Source organism: Brachyhypopomus gauderio, chromosome 12 (genome assembly GCF_052324685.1).
Source record: "Brachyhypopomus gauderio isolate BG-103 chromosome 12, BGAUD_0.2, whole genome shotgun sequence".
NCBI classification, from domain to species: domain Eukaryota; kingdom Metazoa; phylum Chordata; class Actinopteri; order Gymnotiformes; family Hypopomidae; genus Brachyhypopomus; species Brachyhypopomus gauderio.
This window is the reverse complement of record NC_135222.1, coordinates 4,515,610-4,533,464: the sequence shown is the minus strand read 5'-3', so window position 1 is coordinate 4,533,464 and position 17,855 is coordinate 4,515,610. Positions and strand designations below refer to the sequence as shown.

Here is a 17,855-nt window from a genome sequence, read left to right as displayed (position 1 = left end):
AGATAATCAAGACCCAGTGTCTTTCTTTAACACAACAGTTGGATTATAATAATCCCAGACCAGTTTGAAATCCCAGAGAAAGGGGGGCAACGAAACAAATAAATTTACAAGCAAACAAGCGAGCTAACTAACTAACTGACTTAAACAGAAGTAGCCTACTTCAGGCATAAATAATTTCTAAAATGTACTAAGTTTCTAAAATCATCATAAAGTCATTTTAACTGTGGGGGACTGCCACTAGGGGGAGACACTTGAACACCCAACAAGCTCCTTTTTAAAAACAGACTTCTCGGGGCTTGCGAGGACAATTCGCATTCACCCCGTGTTCATGGGCTAAGGAGTACTAAGATAGTTCTAAATGTAGGTCTGTTAATCAATGGACGATGTGCATTCATGTAACTGAATGATAAAACCAGGCGCCAACATAACGAAATGAAAGGAGCAACAACTGAAAACAGTTTTTGTTCCATGTTCGTGAATCATCATGAAGGCAAACTAAACATTTTAAAGCAACACGTTGTCTTTCCTAAAAGCTTTTATTTGCACGAGCGCACTATAAGCGCACGCGACACGAGCCCTTTTGACGCAGCACTGATTGAGAAAAGATCAGCTGCTCAAGGGGGGGGGCCTTATCTGGGTAGGGAGTCTAAACCCCGTTCACTGGACCCAAATTGATGTGCATTAACAAATATGGTGAGACGCAAGGGGCGGAGGTGGTCGGCAGTCGTTTGTAATGCTGAAATATGAGCGAACGGAACTAAGGCGGATGAATAAGGAACGCAAAGTTGGCCCGTATCTGCGTGGGGGGGAAAAGTTACCCCCCAAGAAAAAAATGGGTTGCATGGAAAGGGATTTCGCAAAGTGAGATAAAAACTTCCCTGACGCCGAACCGGGGAGAACGGAAGCGAGCAGCCCCCATGCTTACATCTATGGAGACTACTTCTGAATGAAGAGTTATTCTGTCATTTCTCAAGGAATAAAACATAGAATCTGATCAAGCAGTTTGTATTCACAGAACAAGACAGACTGCGGACAAAATGAGGGAGATACATTTCTATCAAAATTCGTGGACTCTATCGTGGACCGTTATCGTATATGTTATTGGTGGAGTTCATTCACAGGAACGACAGTAAGTTTGCAAGGAACTTGTTCAGATGTTTTTACTGACAAGTATTCGGTGTGATTCGATATTCTGTCTGCATCAGCATATATATAATTGGATTGAAAAAATTGTCGTATTTTCAAGTTACTAAATCTCACCGTTCAGTAGAGATTAATAATTTTTCAACATCTAGTTTTAAGCCAACAGCGCGCATGAGAACAAAGTATGTTGATGTGAGTACTTGGTGTTAATCATACGACTGATCTTCATGAATGACATTATTTTCCGGATATATTCACTCGCTCGTTCTCCTAAGGAATTCTTCAGTTCTTGTAAGGCAGGTGATAGGACATTTACTCCTAAACCGTGGATAAACCTTTGTGTGACATACATTTGATCACTCTAGAGTGTTTTACAGAAGTTCAGACAGACCACAGGTATAAAGTTTCGGTTTAAGGAGATGTTTGTATACTAAGCATACAGCTATCAAGTTGTCCTTCTAATTCGCAATTGTTTAGTACTGAGATTCAGACGACCAAGGATCTTTTGAATTGAATATCTTGGTACCAGGATCATTGTGATTGGTTACGCGGTTCTGTCAACTAGTCCTGCCTTGTTCAGAAGTGGTAAAGACCCCTGTACGAAAATAACTTGCATAGTTCTGTTTTGTTCATTTATTATTTTTCAGTACAGTTATTGCAAGATGTAGACATCTTAGTGTGCAAATGAAAATGTCAAGCCTGTCTGAGATCTTCTCCATCCTTGGATGTAATTGGCCTGGGGCTCGCTGTTCAGCGCTAATGCCAACCACCTGATAACAGTGCTTCAGACACGCTTCTCCTGCAACTGCAGAACGCATAGCAGAGGCTGTTTGCTTAAAAAGACCCCCCCCCCTCAACAAAAAAAAACAAAAAAATAAATAATTGTTCTTATGGTGTTTCAAAACATACCAGATGACCTTTAATTGTTATAAGCAGCAACATGAACAATTACATAAATTCTTTAAAAATAATTTATTTCAGTGTATTATCCCCAGCACAGATCTACCTTAGAGCTCACTTGCAGAGCTTTGCCATTCCTTTTATTATACTGTATCTCTGATTTTTATTAACATGAACATTAACAGGCTATAAACAGTATGAAAATATTTTGGGGAGAGTTGTATGACTATTAAGTCATAGGACAGCATGGTGCAAAACTCCATTTCTGTAGGGTTGTCCCCCTCAACATATGTGACTTTCGCTTTTTCTCTAAATAAATAATTGGTGGTGTTTGCTTTATGAAGGGTTATACTATAACGAATAGCTTATTGTTGCTCATAATCTTAATTCAGATAGGATGCACATTGATTCTGACAATGAATTTATGGTTCATGTGCAATAAATAGGATACATATGTGATGCCCAGTGCACTCAAGTAAGTCTTGTTGAACCTCTAAGTGTCCTTAAACAAGATTTCCTCTCACAACATGACTGCATGTTTTCAGAATGTTGTCATGACCTCTGACTTCTGACTTCTGGTACAGCAGTCTTAATAACCTCTTTCAAAAAAATGACAGCACAGCTAGGTGTCCCAACATAACTCTTATATTGCTCTTTAATGTTCTTGTTACACTAATTTATGTTTATTTTTGTATGTTTCAGATAAGTGTCATGAACGTCTACCTTCACAAGTGTGTATGTGTGTTTGAGAATGTGAAAGTGTTTGAGTTCACAAACACTTTGAGATTATGATGTCTCTCCCATCATGCACAGGGGCTACCTTATCGCTGCTCCGTCCGTGTTCCACGCTGGAGTGGAGGAGGCGGTGAGCGTCACGCTCTTCAAGGCTGTGGACGAGACACGTGTGCAGGTGTACCTCAGCGTCAAGGGGGAGACGGTGGCACACGGCCATGGCACAGTCCGCGGTGAGGGCTCTGTGAAGCTCACCTGGTTTAGGGTCAGTTTGTCACCTGGAGGCCTAATCCACCCATTAAAATAGGAAAAAGCAAAACAGGTCTCAGAACAGCAGGAATGGTTGGTCTCTGTGGTAGCTTGGGTGTGTTCTCTCTAGCTTTAAATACTGCACATCATGTATGACCTTTGACCTGCAAGATCTTCAAACATTTGACTACTTTGATCTTTACTTGAACACCTTGATATGTTTAAACTAAGATCACATGATTACAGTCCCATGTAATTGATTACACTCATCAGGGAGATCTGAAATTGAATATATGTTTGTATGCTTTTGTTTGTCTGTTTCTGAATTATTGTACTTGTGTGCAAACCTTTTGCTAATGTGTTATCTTGCTATCACTATGCTTCCTTACCAGTCATTTAAATAATTAGCTTATTCAAGATATTCAAGATTGATTTATGTGAGGTGACTTCAATATTAGATGCAAGTTTTCTAAAAATAAACATACAATAGCATTGCACCACACCTTACCACTGCTTTGAAGTAAACAAATCATAGCAGAATCTGAATAATATGCCAATTAGGTTGATCTTGAATATTCTAAAAATGGACCTCAAAACTAATGTTGGCCTTTGGTTTTATGCACTATATCTTGGACATTAAAGCTACCACAGGCTTGAGGGCCTGTAATTCAATTATTTGAAATTCAGGATTTATCCCCTTCTCAAAAAACAGTCAATAAAAAATAAATAAACTCTGTTTTTAGGAGATTACATGTGAATTTCATCCACATCGAAATTGCTGAGCATGCTAAATTGTATAAAATTCAAATTAAATGAACTTACAGTGGATAATTTTTTCTTTCAGATAAAGGAACTATCAAATTGAAGGTAAATTCAAAAGAAATTTGTCTGTCTTTTCTGTTCCATCACATCCAAGTCATTTTTTGCCCTGATAGACAAGTTACATGAAACAATCACGATGCAGCTTTAGCACTAGCGATAGCCAAGCCCATTAAAAACGGTGTCCGAGCAGTGACACCAGAGCACCTGCCAGACTCTTTCAGCCTCTTTGTCTTTCCCAGGTGCCGTCGCACGTGGGGGGCCAGGCACTTCTCACCGTATGGGGCAACCGGCACCTAGCCCACGGTGGCTACGTCTTTCACAACCACACCACGGTGACGGTGGACAGCAAGGGCACGGCCGTCTTCATCCAAACCGACAAGCCCATTTACAAACCACGACACAAAGGTCTCCACCATCATCCTGCTCACAGGAACGGCAAAGGCCTTAACGTCACTGCCGCTGTGATTATAGACAGACCGAATGAGTCTGTGTGCACAATGTACGGCGGAAGGTTGACGAGCCTCGGACGCCTTGATGTCACCTGCTGCTGTGTGTGGAAATGCGGAGAGAGAAATTTGGTTGTTTGATTTTTATTGCTACTTTTTGTCCCCTGTGTAATAGTCCTCATCAATGTGTACACCATCACGCCAGACATGAGACCTGCCAGTGACAAGGTATTGTCATCTCTTCTTTGCTGACAATTCACATTTATTAAAACACCAAATTTTTTAAAATAAAAGAAACCCCATCTAACCCATATTTGTATAAAGGCGCCATGTATAATAGAGTCTGTTATGGATGATCAGGATAATAAAATTCGATCAAGGTTAAACATCAGGGCTCCTTTGGAACAGAGAATAGCAGAATGCTAGTATAAAGCACACAACACACACAAACACGTAGCAATTACAGTCTTTACCGCCGACAGCCTGGAGTCAACAGCTTTTTCCTGAAGTGTCTCCAAACCCTGGCCCATCTCGGGGTGGACAGTGGTGTTATTCAGAGCCATGTCTGCTCCAGCGGGCCCGCGTTGCTCCTCACAGACGTGGTGTTGTTGGAGCAGGAGGGTAGCGGGGCGCAGTGGCACTCTTTGCCATGCAGCTGTGCAGTTAGTCTTACGTGTGCTGTCCTTCTGAACACCCCCCCCCCCCCCCCAACCTTTCCCCCTTTTTTCTCCTCCAGATTGAAGCCTATGTGGTGGTGAGTGGACGTCATGCTGAGGAGGGACCACCCTGGTCGCGCCGGGCCGCTTTGGGCCTTGTTCTCCCGGCGGGGGCCCCAGATTACAGGGCTGCGCTGTTTGATAACAGGCCCCGCGGTTCAGGGTCCGACCCCCCCCCGGAGCAGGCGTGCGCGAAGCAACAGTGCTGAGATCAAAGCAGCGAGGCTTAGCCCGGGCTGCTCCCGAAGGCTCAGCTGTCACTGCCGTCTCACGGGTCGTCCGGGCTTTGAAGCTTCTCCGGCCCCAACACGGCTGCCTGGTTCCAAAAAATTCCTCTGGAAGCTGTGTAAACGGGGGGGGTGTGGGGGGGGGGGGGGTAACGATGGTGTGGGAGGGGGAGGTGAATAAATGTTTGCTATGTATACAAAGTTTGCGTTAACCTGGCTGCTACAGGAAGTGGCAGGCAGGGGGTCTGTGTAGTTCAGCAGGGACTGACACCTCCCACCGTCTTGGCCCTTTGAATGCAGGCCAAGGTCAGTTTGTTGAAAGGCATCGTGGGATTTGGAGTCAGACTGCTCAAGCCTGATTTTCACTGACAACTAGATTTAGATGTCTGGAACTAGCATGTAGGTTTAGTCTTGTAACAACAACAAAAAATGGCGCTGTTGTTTAACTACATGCATTCATTTCATACTTATTTACCCAGGACCCAAGAGGCTCTCGCATGGTCCAGTGGAAAGATCTCAAGCCTGTTTGTTGTGGTGAGACACGCAGTCCTTTAAACAAGGGCTAGAATCATTGTACTTATACTTCTGCATGGACACATGAACGTGAAGCACACCTTTTATAACACAACCACAGCATCTAATTGGATTGCAGTGTGATGATTGAAGAAGAGCAAGGATGAATTTTGGCCTTAACACCGGGTGTTTCTGATCAGGGGTCGTGAATGTAAGTTTCCCACTCTCTGACCAGCCGGTCTTTGGTGAATGGCTCGTCTTCGTCGAGGTGCAAGGTCACACCTACAACAAGACTTTTGAGGTCCAGAAATATGGTAAGTGTCTCGTGCGAATGTTGTGCTTGTACATACACGTACATTTTATGTCCTTAGCTTGGTCTGAGGAGTGGCGAAATTGAGACTTACAGCTCTCAGTGTACCAGTTGCATTTTTATATTGTGTTTACAATTTTAAATACGATTTTGACAGGCCTAGCACCACAGGTGGCTACATTCATCCAAATCGCAGAAGTTCTAGAGTGCCAGGGGCTACTTCAGTCTCCAGAAATGTATCACAAGTATCTCTATTTCTGGAAATCACGTGTGGTAAGCTACTTTTTTTCTTTTCTTCAAACAGTGACACCAAAGTTTGAGCTGACCGTAGAGCCTCCGCCATTTGTGCGAGACCTCAACACATGCGAACAGGTCACGGTAAAGGCCAGGTGAGAACACGACGAATCTCATCCCTCATGTCCCAAAGCTCGATAGCAAAACGTTCACAGGCATTTCTCCATTAGGTACACGTTTGGGAAGCCGGTGACGGGAAAGCTAACGGTAAACATGACGGTAAACGGGGTCGGTTACTACCGGCATGAAGCGGGTCATCCTGTGGTCAAGACGACGGAGGTAAGGAAAATTAAACACATCTTTCCCGCAACGCACAGATCATTCTTGAAGTGCTGGGTGGTGTCCCAAAAAAAGAGCCAGACCTTGGGCAAATAGACCAAATGATTTAGAGACTTGACTGTGACCACTTTGACCACAAGGCAATAAATAAAAAGCCTTGTATGGCAATGCAAGTAAATATTTGTAAACATATGTAAGCTCTCTTCCTCTTTCCTCTCTCTCCCTAGATCAAAGGGTCAGCCACCTTTAGTCTCTGCGTGAAGGAAATGATGCCTGTGGATGTAACGGATCACTTCCGGGGCACCGTGAACATGTGGGTGTCGGTGAGCAGCGTGGATGGGGGTCAGCAGACAATGTTTGATGACTCCACGGCAGTCCACAAGCAACTCATTGACATCAAATACTCCAAGGACACGCGCAAGCAGTTCAAACCTGGTCTGCCCTATAAAGGAAAGGTCAGGTGTTCTTTACAAGCAGGAAACCATTGCAGTGTTGGACTTACGCACAGTCGCCCGTTTTCTTTAATAAAGTGTGTTAAAGACCTAGCTGTCACTAAAAATGCCAACATACACCACAGTTAAAGTTTGACTTTAAACCGGATCTTCGAAACGCCTGTATGGTTTGCTTTCCTAATAGTTTCTCCTGGTCCCCTCGGGCCCCCAGATTGAAGTGATGTATCCGGACGGGAGCCCTGCGGATGGAGTCGTGGTCCGCGTGAAAGCCGAGCTTACGCCGCGCGACAGCGTATACACCAGTGAGCTGACGTCCAGGAATGGGGAGGCGTCCTTCGAGATCCCAGCTATCCCCACAGCTGCACAGTATGCCTGGCTGGAGGTCAGTGGGCTGGGTCCTGCTGGGTCCTGCTGGGTCCCTCGACACTTTGGAGGACAGGGAGCAAATTAACAGCTCTGATTATGGAGAGATTATGGAGTGATAACTAAGCTAAGAGTCAGGGCCGTTGCAAACAAACATGGCACAGTTGATTTTACTTGGGAGTAAAGGTTTTGTTTTAGCCAACAGAGAACGTGCAAAACACAGACATATATAATTCTCGGCAGGTTACTGGCTCTTGTGTTAAATGTCCTTCTGTATCGTGGCATAACGCTTTGCTGCATGTTTCTGTTTCCTGCTTGCAGACCAAGGTGATAGCTATCGATGGCAAACCAGCAGGGGACCAGTATCTGCCCAGCTACCTGTCTATCAGCAGCTGGTACTCTCCCAGCAAGTGTCACATCCAGCTCCAGAGCCCTGCAGTCCCACTCACAGTAAGAACATTCGAGTGACACTGTCAGCAAAACCTGGTTCCACGCCAGCAGCCTTGGGCATTATATACCACAGTGACTAGCAAGGGCTTGTGGAAAACTGGCTTCTAATATTTGAATACTTTTCAAAAGGTTCACCGCTGTTCTAGAACCCCCACGATGGGCTTCGTTTTAGATCCCCAACCGCTGGCTTCACTCTAGAACCTCCATCATTAGTTTCGGTCTAGAACTACAACTCCTGGCTTCGCCCCAGAGCCCCGAGTGCTAGCTTTGCGGCCGTAATGTTCCCGCAGATCGGCCAGGAGGCGGAGCTCTCGCTGAAGTCTACCTGTCCCTGCAACTTTACCCTGCACTATGAGGTCACCGCTCGCGGGAACATCGTCCAATCAGGACACAGACATCCCAACAGCACAGGCGAGCGAACAAAGAGGGCAGCGGTCACCTTCGATAAGAACATCCACACAACTCCTCACCCTCCACTGGACTCCGGTCAGTACTGCCCCAGGGACATTAGACCTAGTACTAGAGCTAGACCTAGTAAAAGCGATTATTTAACTGACATACGACATAACGATATCTTCACATAAACGTTTTCATCATCACTCACGACTGACATCAATAAAACGTTTCTGTGATCGTCATTTTCTGTATGGCATTTATTCAAGGCAGTGTACACACCCACCAGGCATGCTACCCTTCATGAGTGGCACTGACCTCGTCCGGGCCACAGCTGTTCGTGCTCTGCTAACGGACTCTTCTCTTCCTCCGGCGTTGCGTGCGTCGGCAGCGGGGGAGGCGGAGAGGCCGGACAGCTGCGTGTCGACGCTGCGTTTCCCCGTGCTGGCCTCCATGGCACCACTCAGTCGCCTGCTGGTCTACTACGTGCGCGAGGACGGAGAGGGGGTGTCTGACAGCCTGCACGTCCCCGTGGTGCCCCGCTTCGAGAACCAGGTACGTGCATCCCACCTCCCCCTTCGCCTCTACTGTCATCCTCTCCGCCTGCTCGCGATACCTCCGGGGCACTGTTGGGTGCAGGGTTTAGATCCCGCACTAGTCTGACTCACGGGGAGGTCTCCGGGAGTGCGGTGGGGGCCGCTCTTTCTTTACGTCTCCTTCCACAGCCATTTTTTGGCCCCCTTTTCTGTCAGAGCGTCTCTATTTCCAACCCTCTCCTCCTCAGCTGCTAACAGAGACGGATGGTGTCCTCTAGGTGTCGGTCTCTGTGTCCACCAATGAGTCTGTGCCTGGAGGCTCCGTCAGCCTGCGAGTCAGAGGGGAGAAGGGCTCGTGTGTGTGTGTGGCCACCGTGGACAAGAGCATGTACCTCCTCAAGCCCGGCTTCCGGCTCACCGCCGAGAAGGTGACCTCTAGAGATGGACTATATTACATTATACGTCGTATTTAAAGGGCAGTTCTGTGTCGTGTACCGCGTGTCGTGTTTTTTATTGACGTTCCTGATGTGTGGATGCACCGCAGGTGTTCGAGGAGCTTGCCGACTTTGACGTGTCTGACGCGTTTGGGGTGCCCAAAGATGACGGCCATTTTTGGTGGCCTGGCTTGGCGTCAAGGCGCCGTCGGTCGTCCGTGTTCCCGTGGCACTGGGACATCACCAAGGACGCACGCTTCGCGTTCACTGTGAGGTTGCGCTGTGTGTACAAGACGCGCTCAATGCTTCAAACGCCCATGAGGAAAGGTCTCACTCCTCGATTGAGTTTGTGTGTGTGCGTGTGTGTGTATGTCTCGCAGGAGACTGGCTTACTCGTCATGACGGACATGGTACAACTCAATCACAGGCAGACGGGAGGCGTATACACAGATGAGGGCGTTCCTGCCTTCCAGCCACACACCGCCGCCCAGGCCGTCGCCCACACCCGCACACCACCCCGGTACACACAGCTGTCGCCTCTGTGCCCTCAGAAGCCCAGCTGGAGATGAGGCGTCCTCTGGCATTTGAAGAGCTTGCTTGTGTCTTCTTAGTTTTTCTTTGAACTCATATCCTTCAGTTCTCGTTTGGCCAACACGACCTCTTAACTTGATGTTGTATTTATCTCCTGTTCATAACGTATTTATTTCATTTGTTTTAAAGAGCAGTGATGCACAGGCGTACATTCTTCCCCGAGACGTGGATATGGCACTGTCTCAACGTCAGGTGCTCAGAAGCAAACTTTACTGCGATGTGGCTATGTGCTCCTATCTCACCGATACGCTACGTCAGATCGTACTAATTTATACATGTTTTTTTACTTCAGACTCTAACACGTATCTATCACCACTTTGACAGTGATGTAACTGGAGAAGCCGTGTTGCGATTGGATGTCCCAGATTCCATCACTACCTGGGTGACTGAGGCGATTGGTCTGTCGGAGGAGAAGGGGCTGGGCCTAGCAGAGACAGCTGAGCTGCGCACATTCAAGCCTTTCTTCATCGACTTCACCCTACCGTACAGCATGATCCGTGGAGAGCAGACCAAAGTCTCTCTTACCGTCTACAACTACCTGCCAACCTGTGCGGAGGTGAGAGAGACAGAAGATCAGATATGTAGGAGGGCAAATACGTTTTCATTATCATGATAGCATTATCAATGGCAAACAATTGACATGACGTGTGTGATTTCCGTCTCAACAAATCACTCAATGGCCTATTGATCAAAGATAACTCTTAAAGTTGACATGCACATGGTTTCAGTATTTCTATTACGTAAGCTAACATCAGCTAAGGTCATAAATCCATATTCTTATGGATTCATATTCCGGAGTCTCTAAGTTATGGAGAATGTCATGTGGACACGGCAGGAAGAAATTGAGTGCATTTATTTTACTGCGGAGAACTCTCAAGGGCCTACAGGAGTCCATGAGTCAGGCTGTGAGGAACATGAGCTGTATGCCTCATGTTCCCCACAATCCTTTATGAGTCTCCAGGAAGTCCCACTAAGTAGGCGTTGTGGAGTGGGAGTTATGATGTAATCACACGTGCTCAGAGCTCGCATCCGCCGTGCACTGTGTGCAGTGGAGACACACCCTGACCGGCGCACGTGTCCCCCTCTGCCCCGCAGGTTCACGTGAAGGTGTCGGTGCCCAAGGGCATCAAGTTTGTTGGTCACCCAGGGAAGCATCATCTGACCCGTAAGAAGTGCGTTGCCCCCGGAGAGGCGGCCCCCACCTTCATAGTGCTGTCCTTTATGGAGCTCGTGACTGCTAACATCACAGGTCAGAACCGTGGAGTTTCTAATGTAGCGGTTTAGCTATGAGTGATGGAGCCTGCACATGTTAGAACCGACAATATTAATTCGAAAAAAAGCATTGTTTAATTTCTTCTAAAATTCTTTAACTTGCTACTGATTTGGTGGTACTGCACCTGGCAAAGTAATTTACATTAATTTACATTTCTCTATATTTGGGTTTTTCATTAGATGCCCCTTTTTTGCTCTCAGATCTAATACTTCCATTAAAGAGATGATGATGATGAACAGTGATTTGTGTGTAATTAGCTATGTGTACAGGCTATGCATAACTGCTGTCACTATTATTTGGATTGACCCTTTTTAAAAAGTCATTTGCTCATGGAATGCAGGGCTAAGGAGGATCATTTCAGTAGCCCACATGAATGTCTGGCGTCTCTCCCGCTGCGGGTGTCTGTGTGTGACCCAGGTCTGACCCCGCTGGGGCAGCAAAATGAACAGACTCCAACTGAGAGCGAGTCTCCGTATGAAGGTGCTAGGAGCATGTTTCGTGTTCCTCCACAGATTAACTCCGTAATAGTGGTTATTCTGCTGGGACTTCTGCGGCTCACGCAGTGCCGAAATGGCCTTGTGCGTGATAAAAGTGAACTGATTGTGCATAAATCATTTTTGGATCTGTAATTGGTGGGGTTGGTTTGTATTGAGTCCAAACATCAAATGGGGGAAAATAAAATAAAATTTCCCCCAAAAATGAATTTCCTTTCCTAATATTTAAATTATGTTCTGGTCTTCATTAGCATAATTTCATTGTGCGTTAATGCTATGGCTTACAATATCAGAGAAAAGTACAACCTGAGACAAAGCTTAAGTTCCGTGGTGCTGGAGGCATTTCCTTTGGCTTGATGATGATGTTGGTCAATCAGCCAATCAGCTGCCTGCCTGCATCTCTGTCTGGGTCTGCCTGGGCCCCAGGCGTTCACCACACACACAGGGAGATCTCCATCCTGCTGTAGACTGCTATGTGGCACCGTTACACCATTGCATTTACTGTATTTACCATAAGTCGTAAGCTTGCGAAGCCTGGGCACTTTCTAACCATTTTTTAGAAATGCAAACCTCGAGACAAACCTTATTCTGTCGCCCTGCTGTTGAGCGGCACAGTTGCTGATGGGGTTTTGCTTTCGCTCATCTCTGGCAACAGCTCGTGCAGTTGCATACAGTGAACCCAGCTGTTGCTCGGAAGGCCTGCAGGCTGGCAAAGCCAACAAAGCTGGAGAGGAGCAGGAGGAGCGCAGGAGCCCCGTGGCCGTCGACTACGTACGGCGGAGCGTGCTGGTTGAGGTATGAAGGGGGAGTTGCTATAACGGGTCTTACTTCTATGTAGCAATTGCGTAGTAGCAGTCATTAATGGTGCTTAACAGAGGTCGTCTGTAAAAGTGGGTAATGTTTCTCTTCTGTTATGTCCTCTTCTAGCCGGAAGGTCTTCCAAGAGAGTACACGTACAGTGTCTTCTTCTGTCCAAATGGTAAACCCACCTCTCCCTGCACACCCACGTCCAGCCTCATCACGTAGCTCAGATCTGAGAGACGTGAACTCTAGTGGACACGTTTGGACCAGCTGAATAACGACTCTCCTGTGGACCCAGTTGATTCTAGGATAGCCTTGCATGAATATTATGTATTTTGCATGCTATAATTTTATATCAAAGATATTCACGCAGGCTGCCAAAATGGATATTTTTTGTTTTTGGTGATTAATCTTTACTGCAGAACGAATCCACATCTCCACGCCAAACAAATATGAATACCAGTATTTAAAGAAGCCGTCGAAAGTCGCACATATTCAAGTAGCAGTGAAGAGCCACAATGACGCCCACATCGCCTTATCACCCAGTGCCCATGACAGCACTGAAATGGTGGAGGTTGTACTGGGAGGCAGGCAAAACTCCCGCTCCTGGATCTCTGTGGGAAAGATGGGGGAGCCCGTGGCCAGCGTGCCCACGCCGGGCCTCCTGTCCTGGGATGAATTTCGCAGCTTTTGGATCAGCTGGAGGGGAGAAGGCATACAGGTAGGACGATCCGCACTGATCCGATGTTCTTCTGATGTTCTGCTGATGTTTGGTGGACCGATCCATGAGAACCACAAGTGGGGTTTTGTGTGGGGCTGTTTGGGGGAGTGTCTGTAGGATTTGAGAATACCTGCCCTGTGCCAGAGGATTTCTGTGAGGATTTTCTGGCTCTTGGGTGAATGGGGCTTCTCTGAGAAAGCATGTGTGTGTTGGCACCTGCCAAGTGCACTCGCCTGGCAGTCAGGCTGGGTTTTTAATGGCATGCTTGTGTGAGGTCATGCTTGGTTGGCAGATGTCTCTATGGGGACTGAATGACCTGCGGTCAGTGCCTTGCTTTTAACTGGCAATCAGAATGCAAGCACAGAATTCAACCCACGCTGTTTACCATCAGAAGCAATCAGACATAACATGTATTGCATAGCCCCACTTGTTTTGAAAGACACAGATTTGCTATCCAGTACTGCGAAACCTTGCAATGGTACTTTTTAAAGTAGAACATAATTAGCATCCAATGTGTTATTGAATTAGTTATTTTTTGCATAATTTCCTGTGAATAAGGCCATGCATATTTCTAACATGGCAGAAACTAATCGTCTCTTTACTTTGCCAGGGTGTAGAGGCAGAGAATCTAGCAAACACGCAACAATTTAAAACTTCTTTGGGCCAATTTGCTACCGACAGTGCCAGGATTTTCTCGGTCACCTGAGCTTGTCTCTTACAGGTGGGTTATGGCTTGGAACCATCCAGCGAGTCACTGATCCTGCAGTGGGCCGGCCGCCTCCCGACCCAAGTACAGTACATTGGGTTCTCCACTGGCTGGGGGTCAGCAGGGGAGTTCAAAATATGGCGCAAAGAGGACGCAGATGAAAACCACAACGAGGCGTTTACATTGGGGGTTCCCCACAATGCCGTGCCAGGTTCCGAGAGGGCCACTGCCTCCATGATTGGTAAGAAAGTTTAGTTCGTGCTGTGGAATAAAACATTTGCTGCATGTTTAATTTCCATCAGTTCATGTTACTAAAAGCGATTTTACATTTCATTCTGTCTTAAATCTATAATATGTAACAGTGATATAAGGCCTGATGGAAATGAAGTCTGGGAATCTAACACGTTTTATTTTAATTGTTTCTCAGGTGATGTCATGGGCCCTACTCTCAACAACCTGGACAAACTCCTCCGTTTGCCATTTGGTTGTGGGGAGCAAAATATGATCCATTTTGCCCCGAATGTCTTTGTGCTCAAATATCTGCAGAAAACTCATCAACTCACCCCCGAAGTGGAGGCAGAGGCTACAGATTATCTGCTACAGGGTACTTTTAAAAACTTTTTTTTTTTTTTCCCCCAAAGTTTTATATTTGACATATGTTATGGGTGTTTTACATCAAAGCAATCAGATCATGAAATCTTTGATCAATTCATACCTCATAAGTTACTAAAATATGTAAATATAGTAATACTATACCACACCCAATCTCACAGGATACCAAAGACAGCTGACATATAAGAGGCAAGATGGATCCTACAGTGCCTTTGGAGAGAGAGATTCTTCTGGAAGCATGTGGTAAGTTTGAATCTTACATGAAGATTCCCTCCAGAAGCTCTCTCCAAACTTGTTCTTTGCTAGAGAACTCTCTCTCTCCATCCCTTCATGCATGTAACTATATAAATATATATACTACCATGATTTATGTAAAGTAAGTAATATGCTATTTTGTGGAGGCATGAGTTGTAAAAGCCAGGTTTAATTGGACTCCTGAGGTGTAATAATTTCCCCAACTCGAGTCTATTTAGAGTCCAGTCATTTGAGCCCTGATTTATGAAGTTTTGGGAACACTTAATGATGGTTCAAAATAGATGCCTTTAGCCCCCCTGCGGCTGGCTTCAGCACTCCTGCCTCATGCTGTCGGACATGTGGGAGTCTGAACAGTAAAGAAGGATTGGCTTTGGCCATTCGCTATGCTAGAAGTAGAGCCTTCATTAAACCAATTTGCCTCCAATTTCTGTGTGAACTGAAAAACTTATGAACGACATTTGTTCATAGGGACCTATGCATTATGAAACCTTTTGACTCCTAGAATAATTTCATCTCGCATTACGGGGTCGTTCGTTTAAGAGTTGTGGGCATTGTGCCCCTTGCAGATACAACGCAGAACGCTAACAGTCTGTAACCAACATTTTACTAATCTATCAGTAAAACAGTGTTGATGAGGGTGAACAGCCCAACTTTTGTTCCTGTTCCACAGTTAATCATTAGCATACATCACTTATGTTCAGGTTAATGGCAGTCTCTGCACTAGGTTAATCTATCCCAGCTTCAGCCAGGCAGTGGGAGAGGAAATTGCAGTTGCAAATGAATACATTGGCTATGGCGATACGGCAAGTGCCCCAGTGATGTGAATGTATTCAGTGCTGGTCTGATGTGAAAAAAGCAGCATTTACTGGAGGGGAATTAAACATGAGTGATAAATTGGGGAGGTTGATCATTGGCTGGAAGGCACTCCCACATGCTCTAGGAGAGAGTAGTAGTGTCAGCGTGCCTTTAGGAGGGGAAAGGAGATTGTTTTGTACTCTGATCAGGACCTGGCAACCCATCCGCCGGCATCATTCGCATACCTGGCAACCCATCCTCCAGCATCATTTGCATACCTGCCACGTCTGTATCCAATGAGAGCCACATGCAGATGTAATCTGTTAGACCCCACTCTGACTCCATAGTCTCTCAAACTCCTGTCAGTGTCCTAACTAGATCTGGTGTAAAGACACGGGGCTTTTGTCTTTCCTGTAACTGCCTTGAAGTCCCATGTTTAGTTTTATATATATATATATATATATATATATATATATATATATATATATATACACACATATATACACACACTGCCCTTTTTATATTATCCTTTGTGTTATTTTTCTAATTTCCTGTGTTCTTCACTGGTCCTTAATTCTATTGTAGAGAATCTTGGCAGTGATGGCTAAGATCAAACATTAAAAAGAAGGCTGAGCACTCCATTTGGGCTTTCATTATTCTATCGGGTGTTGGTTCTAACTGAGTGTATGTACTTGAATATCCAGAGCACTGGCTCTCAGCTTCCTACACAAGCAATCTGATGAGCAAAGGAACTACTCACGAGTTGGAAGACCTGATCTAGCCTGAACTAAGGAAGTTGAGGCTCTCTCCTGCATTTCCTTGCCCTCTAAATCATGTTTACACTTCCTAGAGCCTCTCCTGTGGGCCAGGCCGTTATAGGCTCTGACACAGTATTACTTAACATTATAAAAATTCCTTCAGACCGGAGACTCCAGCCCTGCTCCCCCTCTTGGGAGAAATAACATCCAGGGCCTGGATATCATACCCTGGTTAATGAATGGGTGTTTGGCTTGTTCCTGTAGTAACAACCCAAATGTACGTTAGGAAAAAAACACGACTGTTTATTTACCCATCTTCCCTTTCACTGAAAAAGTGGCTTGCCTCATTGCTTCTCAGTTCCCAGAGGAATGTTGTCATGACATGCCATGTCGCAGTTAAAGCAAATCGGCGTGGGCTTTGCGTGCCGGAGTAGGAGAGTTTCGGATGACTTTGGGAGGTGGGAGTGCTTGCTGTGCTAAGGTCTTCGGCACTGCCTTAAGCTGTTTCAGATTGTGCCTCTGAGCTCATCCTCACTCGGGTCATCAAGTGAAGTCAGGACGCAGTTTAAAGAGGAAGCCGATTTGTTGAAGTGTACAGTGCTCCTCTGACATACCATCACGCAGAACCATAGTTTATATGATATTGTACCAGATTTCGTGACTCCAGCAGCTGCACGATCTTAGAACGCTGCTAGTCACATCTATCTCCATCTGTGGGACACGAGCGTTCATCTTCCATCAGACCCCCCCACCATTCACCACGATCTTCTCATCCAAACATTGCAGACCGTGCCAGACATTGCCCAATGATTTTCATTCCTTTACTAAATCTTAAGACTTTGTCTGCCATCGTGCTACCCAGCATGCCACACAGATCCTTTCTTTACCCCACTCCTCTTCTGCAGGTTGACCGCTTTCGTGCTCAAGTCCTTTGCTCAGTCTCGCGGCTTCATCTTCATTGACCCAGAAGAACTTCAGGCAGCAAAAGCTTGGCTGATTAGTCACCAGAGAGATGAAGGCTCCTTCCCAGCTATGGGAAGAATACTCAACAAAGACCTGCAGGTATCTTAAGCAGAGACGTTCACGCATGTGAAAGGCGGGGCAGGACTATATGTTTGCCTCATTGTTTAGTGCCATTTATTAGAATTGAGGGTGGAACTGGAGGGGTTATTTTTAAAGACAGGGAAGCTATTGCATCATATACCACTCAGGAAATGTTCCAGAGTGAGTAAAGTTATGAACTGGCCTCAAGAGTGATTTGACTGAAGAAAATGGATTTCATTTATTTATTGTATCCCAAAGTCAATGCAAGGAAATTATTTATGTACATGTGTAGGAAGGGGTCCCAGTTAGATCATAACAGTCAAGCCAAGGAAATGGCTAGGAATGTTATTGGTTGTCAACATGATGAATGTTACCCTGTCTGATTCTTTGGAAGGGTGGTATCCATGGGAAGATCTCATTGACGGCTTATGTGGTGGCTGCCCTCTTGGAGACTGGGATTACAACTGAGGTGAGTCAGTATCTTATTTACACAATGTTTGCCCATAGATGCTGCATTCCTCAAAGCTCTCGTCCTGTTTAAAACAA

General features: G+C 45.8%; 1 protein-coding gene across 3 annotated transcripts in view; it reads left to right on the top strand.

Moving 5' to 3' along the window:
* The first annotated feature begins 603 nt into the window (after positions 1-603).
* Positions 604-17,855, top strand: part of cpamd8 (C3 and PZP like alpha-2-macroglobulin domain containing 8) — a 30,692-nt gene continuing 13,440 nt past the window's right edge. For 2 of the 3 annotated variants that reach the window (XM_077024536.1, XM_077024534.1), the window contains exons 1-29: positions 604-1,129; positions 2,857-3,008; positions 3,869-3,891; positions 4,086-4,251; positions 4,468-4,520; positions 5,029-5,046; positions 5,715-5,769; positions 5,949-6,062; positions 6,363-6,447; positions 6,523-6,631; positions 6,859-7,086; positions 7,295-7,465; positions 7,768-7,896; positions 8,187-8,382; positions 8,681-8,844; positions 9,104-9,253; positions 9,370-9,528; positions 9,640-9,779; positions 9,980-10,042; positions 10,175-10,406; positions 10,946-11,099; positions 12,273-12,412; positions 12,545-12,596; positions 12,841-13,139; positions 13,861-14,086; positions 14,273-14,449; positions 14,619-14,700; positions 17,171-17,327; positions 17,704-17,778. In XM_077024536.1, coding sequence (XP_076880651.1) covers positions 1,038-1,129; positions 2,857-3,008; positions 3,869-3,891; positions 4,086-4,251; positions 4,468-4,520; positions 5,029-5,046; positions 5,715-5,769; positions 5,949-6,062; positions 6,363-6,447; positions 6,523-6,631; positions 6,859-7,086; positions 7,295-7,465; positions 7,768-7,896; positions 8,187-8,382; positions 8,681-8,844; positions 9,104-9,253; positions 9,370-9,528; positions 9,640-9,779; positions 9,980-10,042; positions 10,175-10,406; positions 10,946-11,099; positions 12,273-12,412; positions 12,545-12,596; positions 12,841-13,139; positions 13,861-14,086; positions 14,273-14,449; positions 14,619-14,700; positions 17,171-17,327; positions 17,704-17,778 — 3,861 coding nt within the window. In that variant the 5' untranslated portion in view covers positions 604-1,037. The remainder of the gene's footprint in view (positions 1,130-2,856; positions 3,009-3,868; positions 3,892-4,085; positions 4,252-4,467; positions 4,521-5,028; positions 5,047-5,714; positions 5,770-5,948; positions 6,063-6,362; positions 6,448-6,522; positions 6,632-6,858; positions 7,087-7,294; positions 7,466-7,767; positions 7,897-8,186; positions 8,383-8,680; positions 8,845-9,103; positions 9,254-9,369; positions 9,529-9,639; positions 9,780-9,979; positions 10,043-10,174; positions 10,407-10,945; positions 11,100-12,272; positions 12,413-12,544; positions 12,597-12,840; positions 13,140-13,860; positions 14,087-14,272; positions 14,450-14,618; positions 14,701-17,170; positions 17,328-17,703; positions 17,779-17,855) is intronic. The other variant, XM_077024535.1, reaches the window with a different exon arrangement.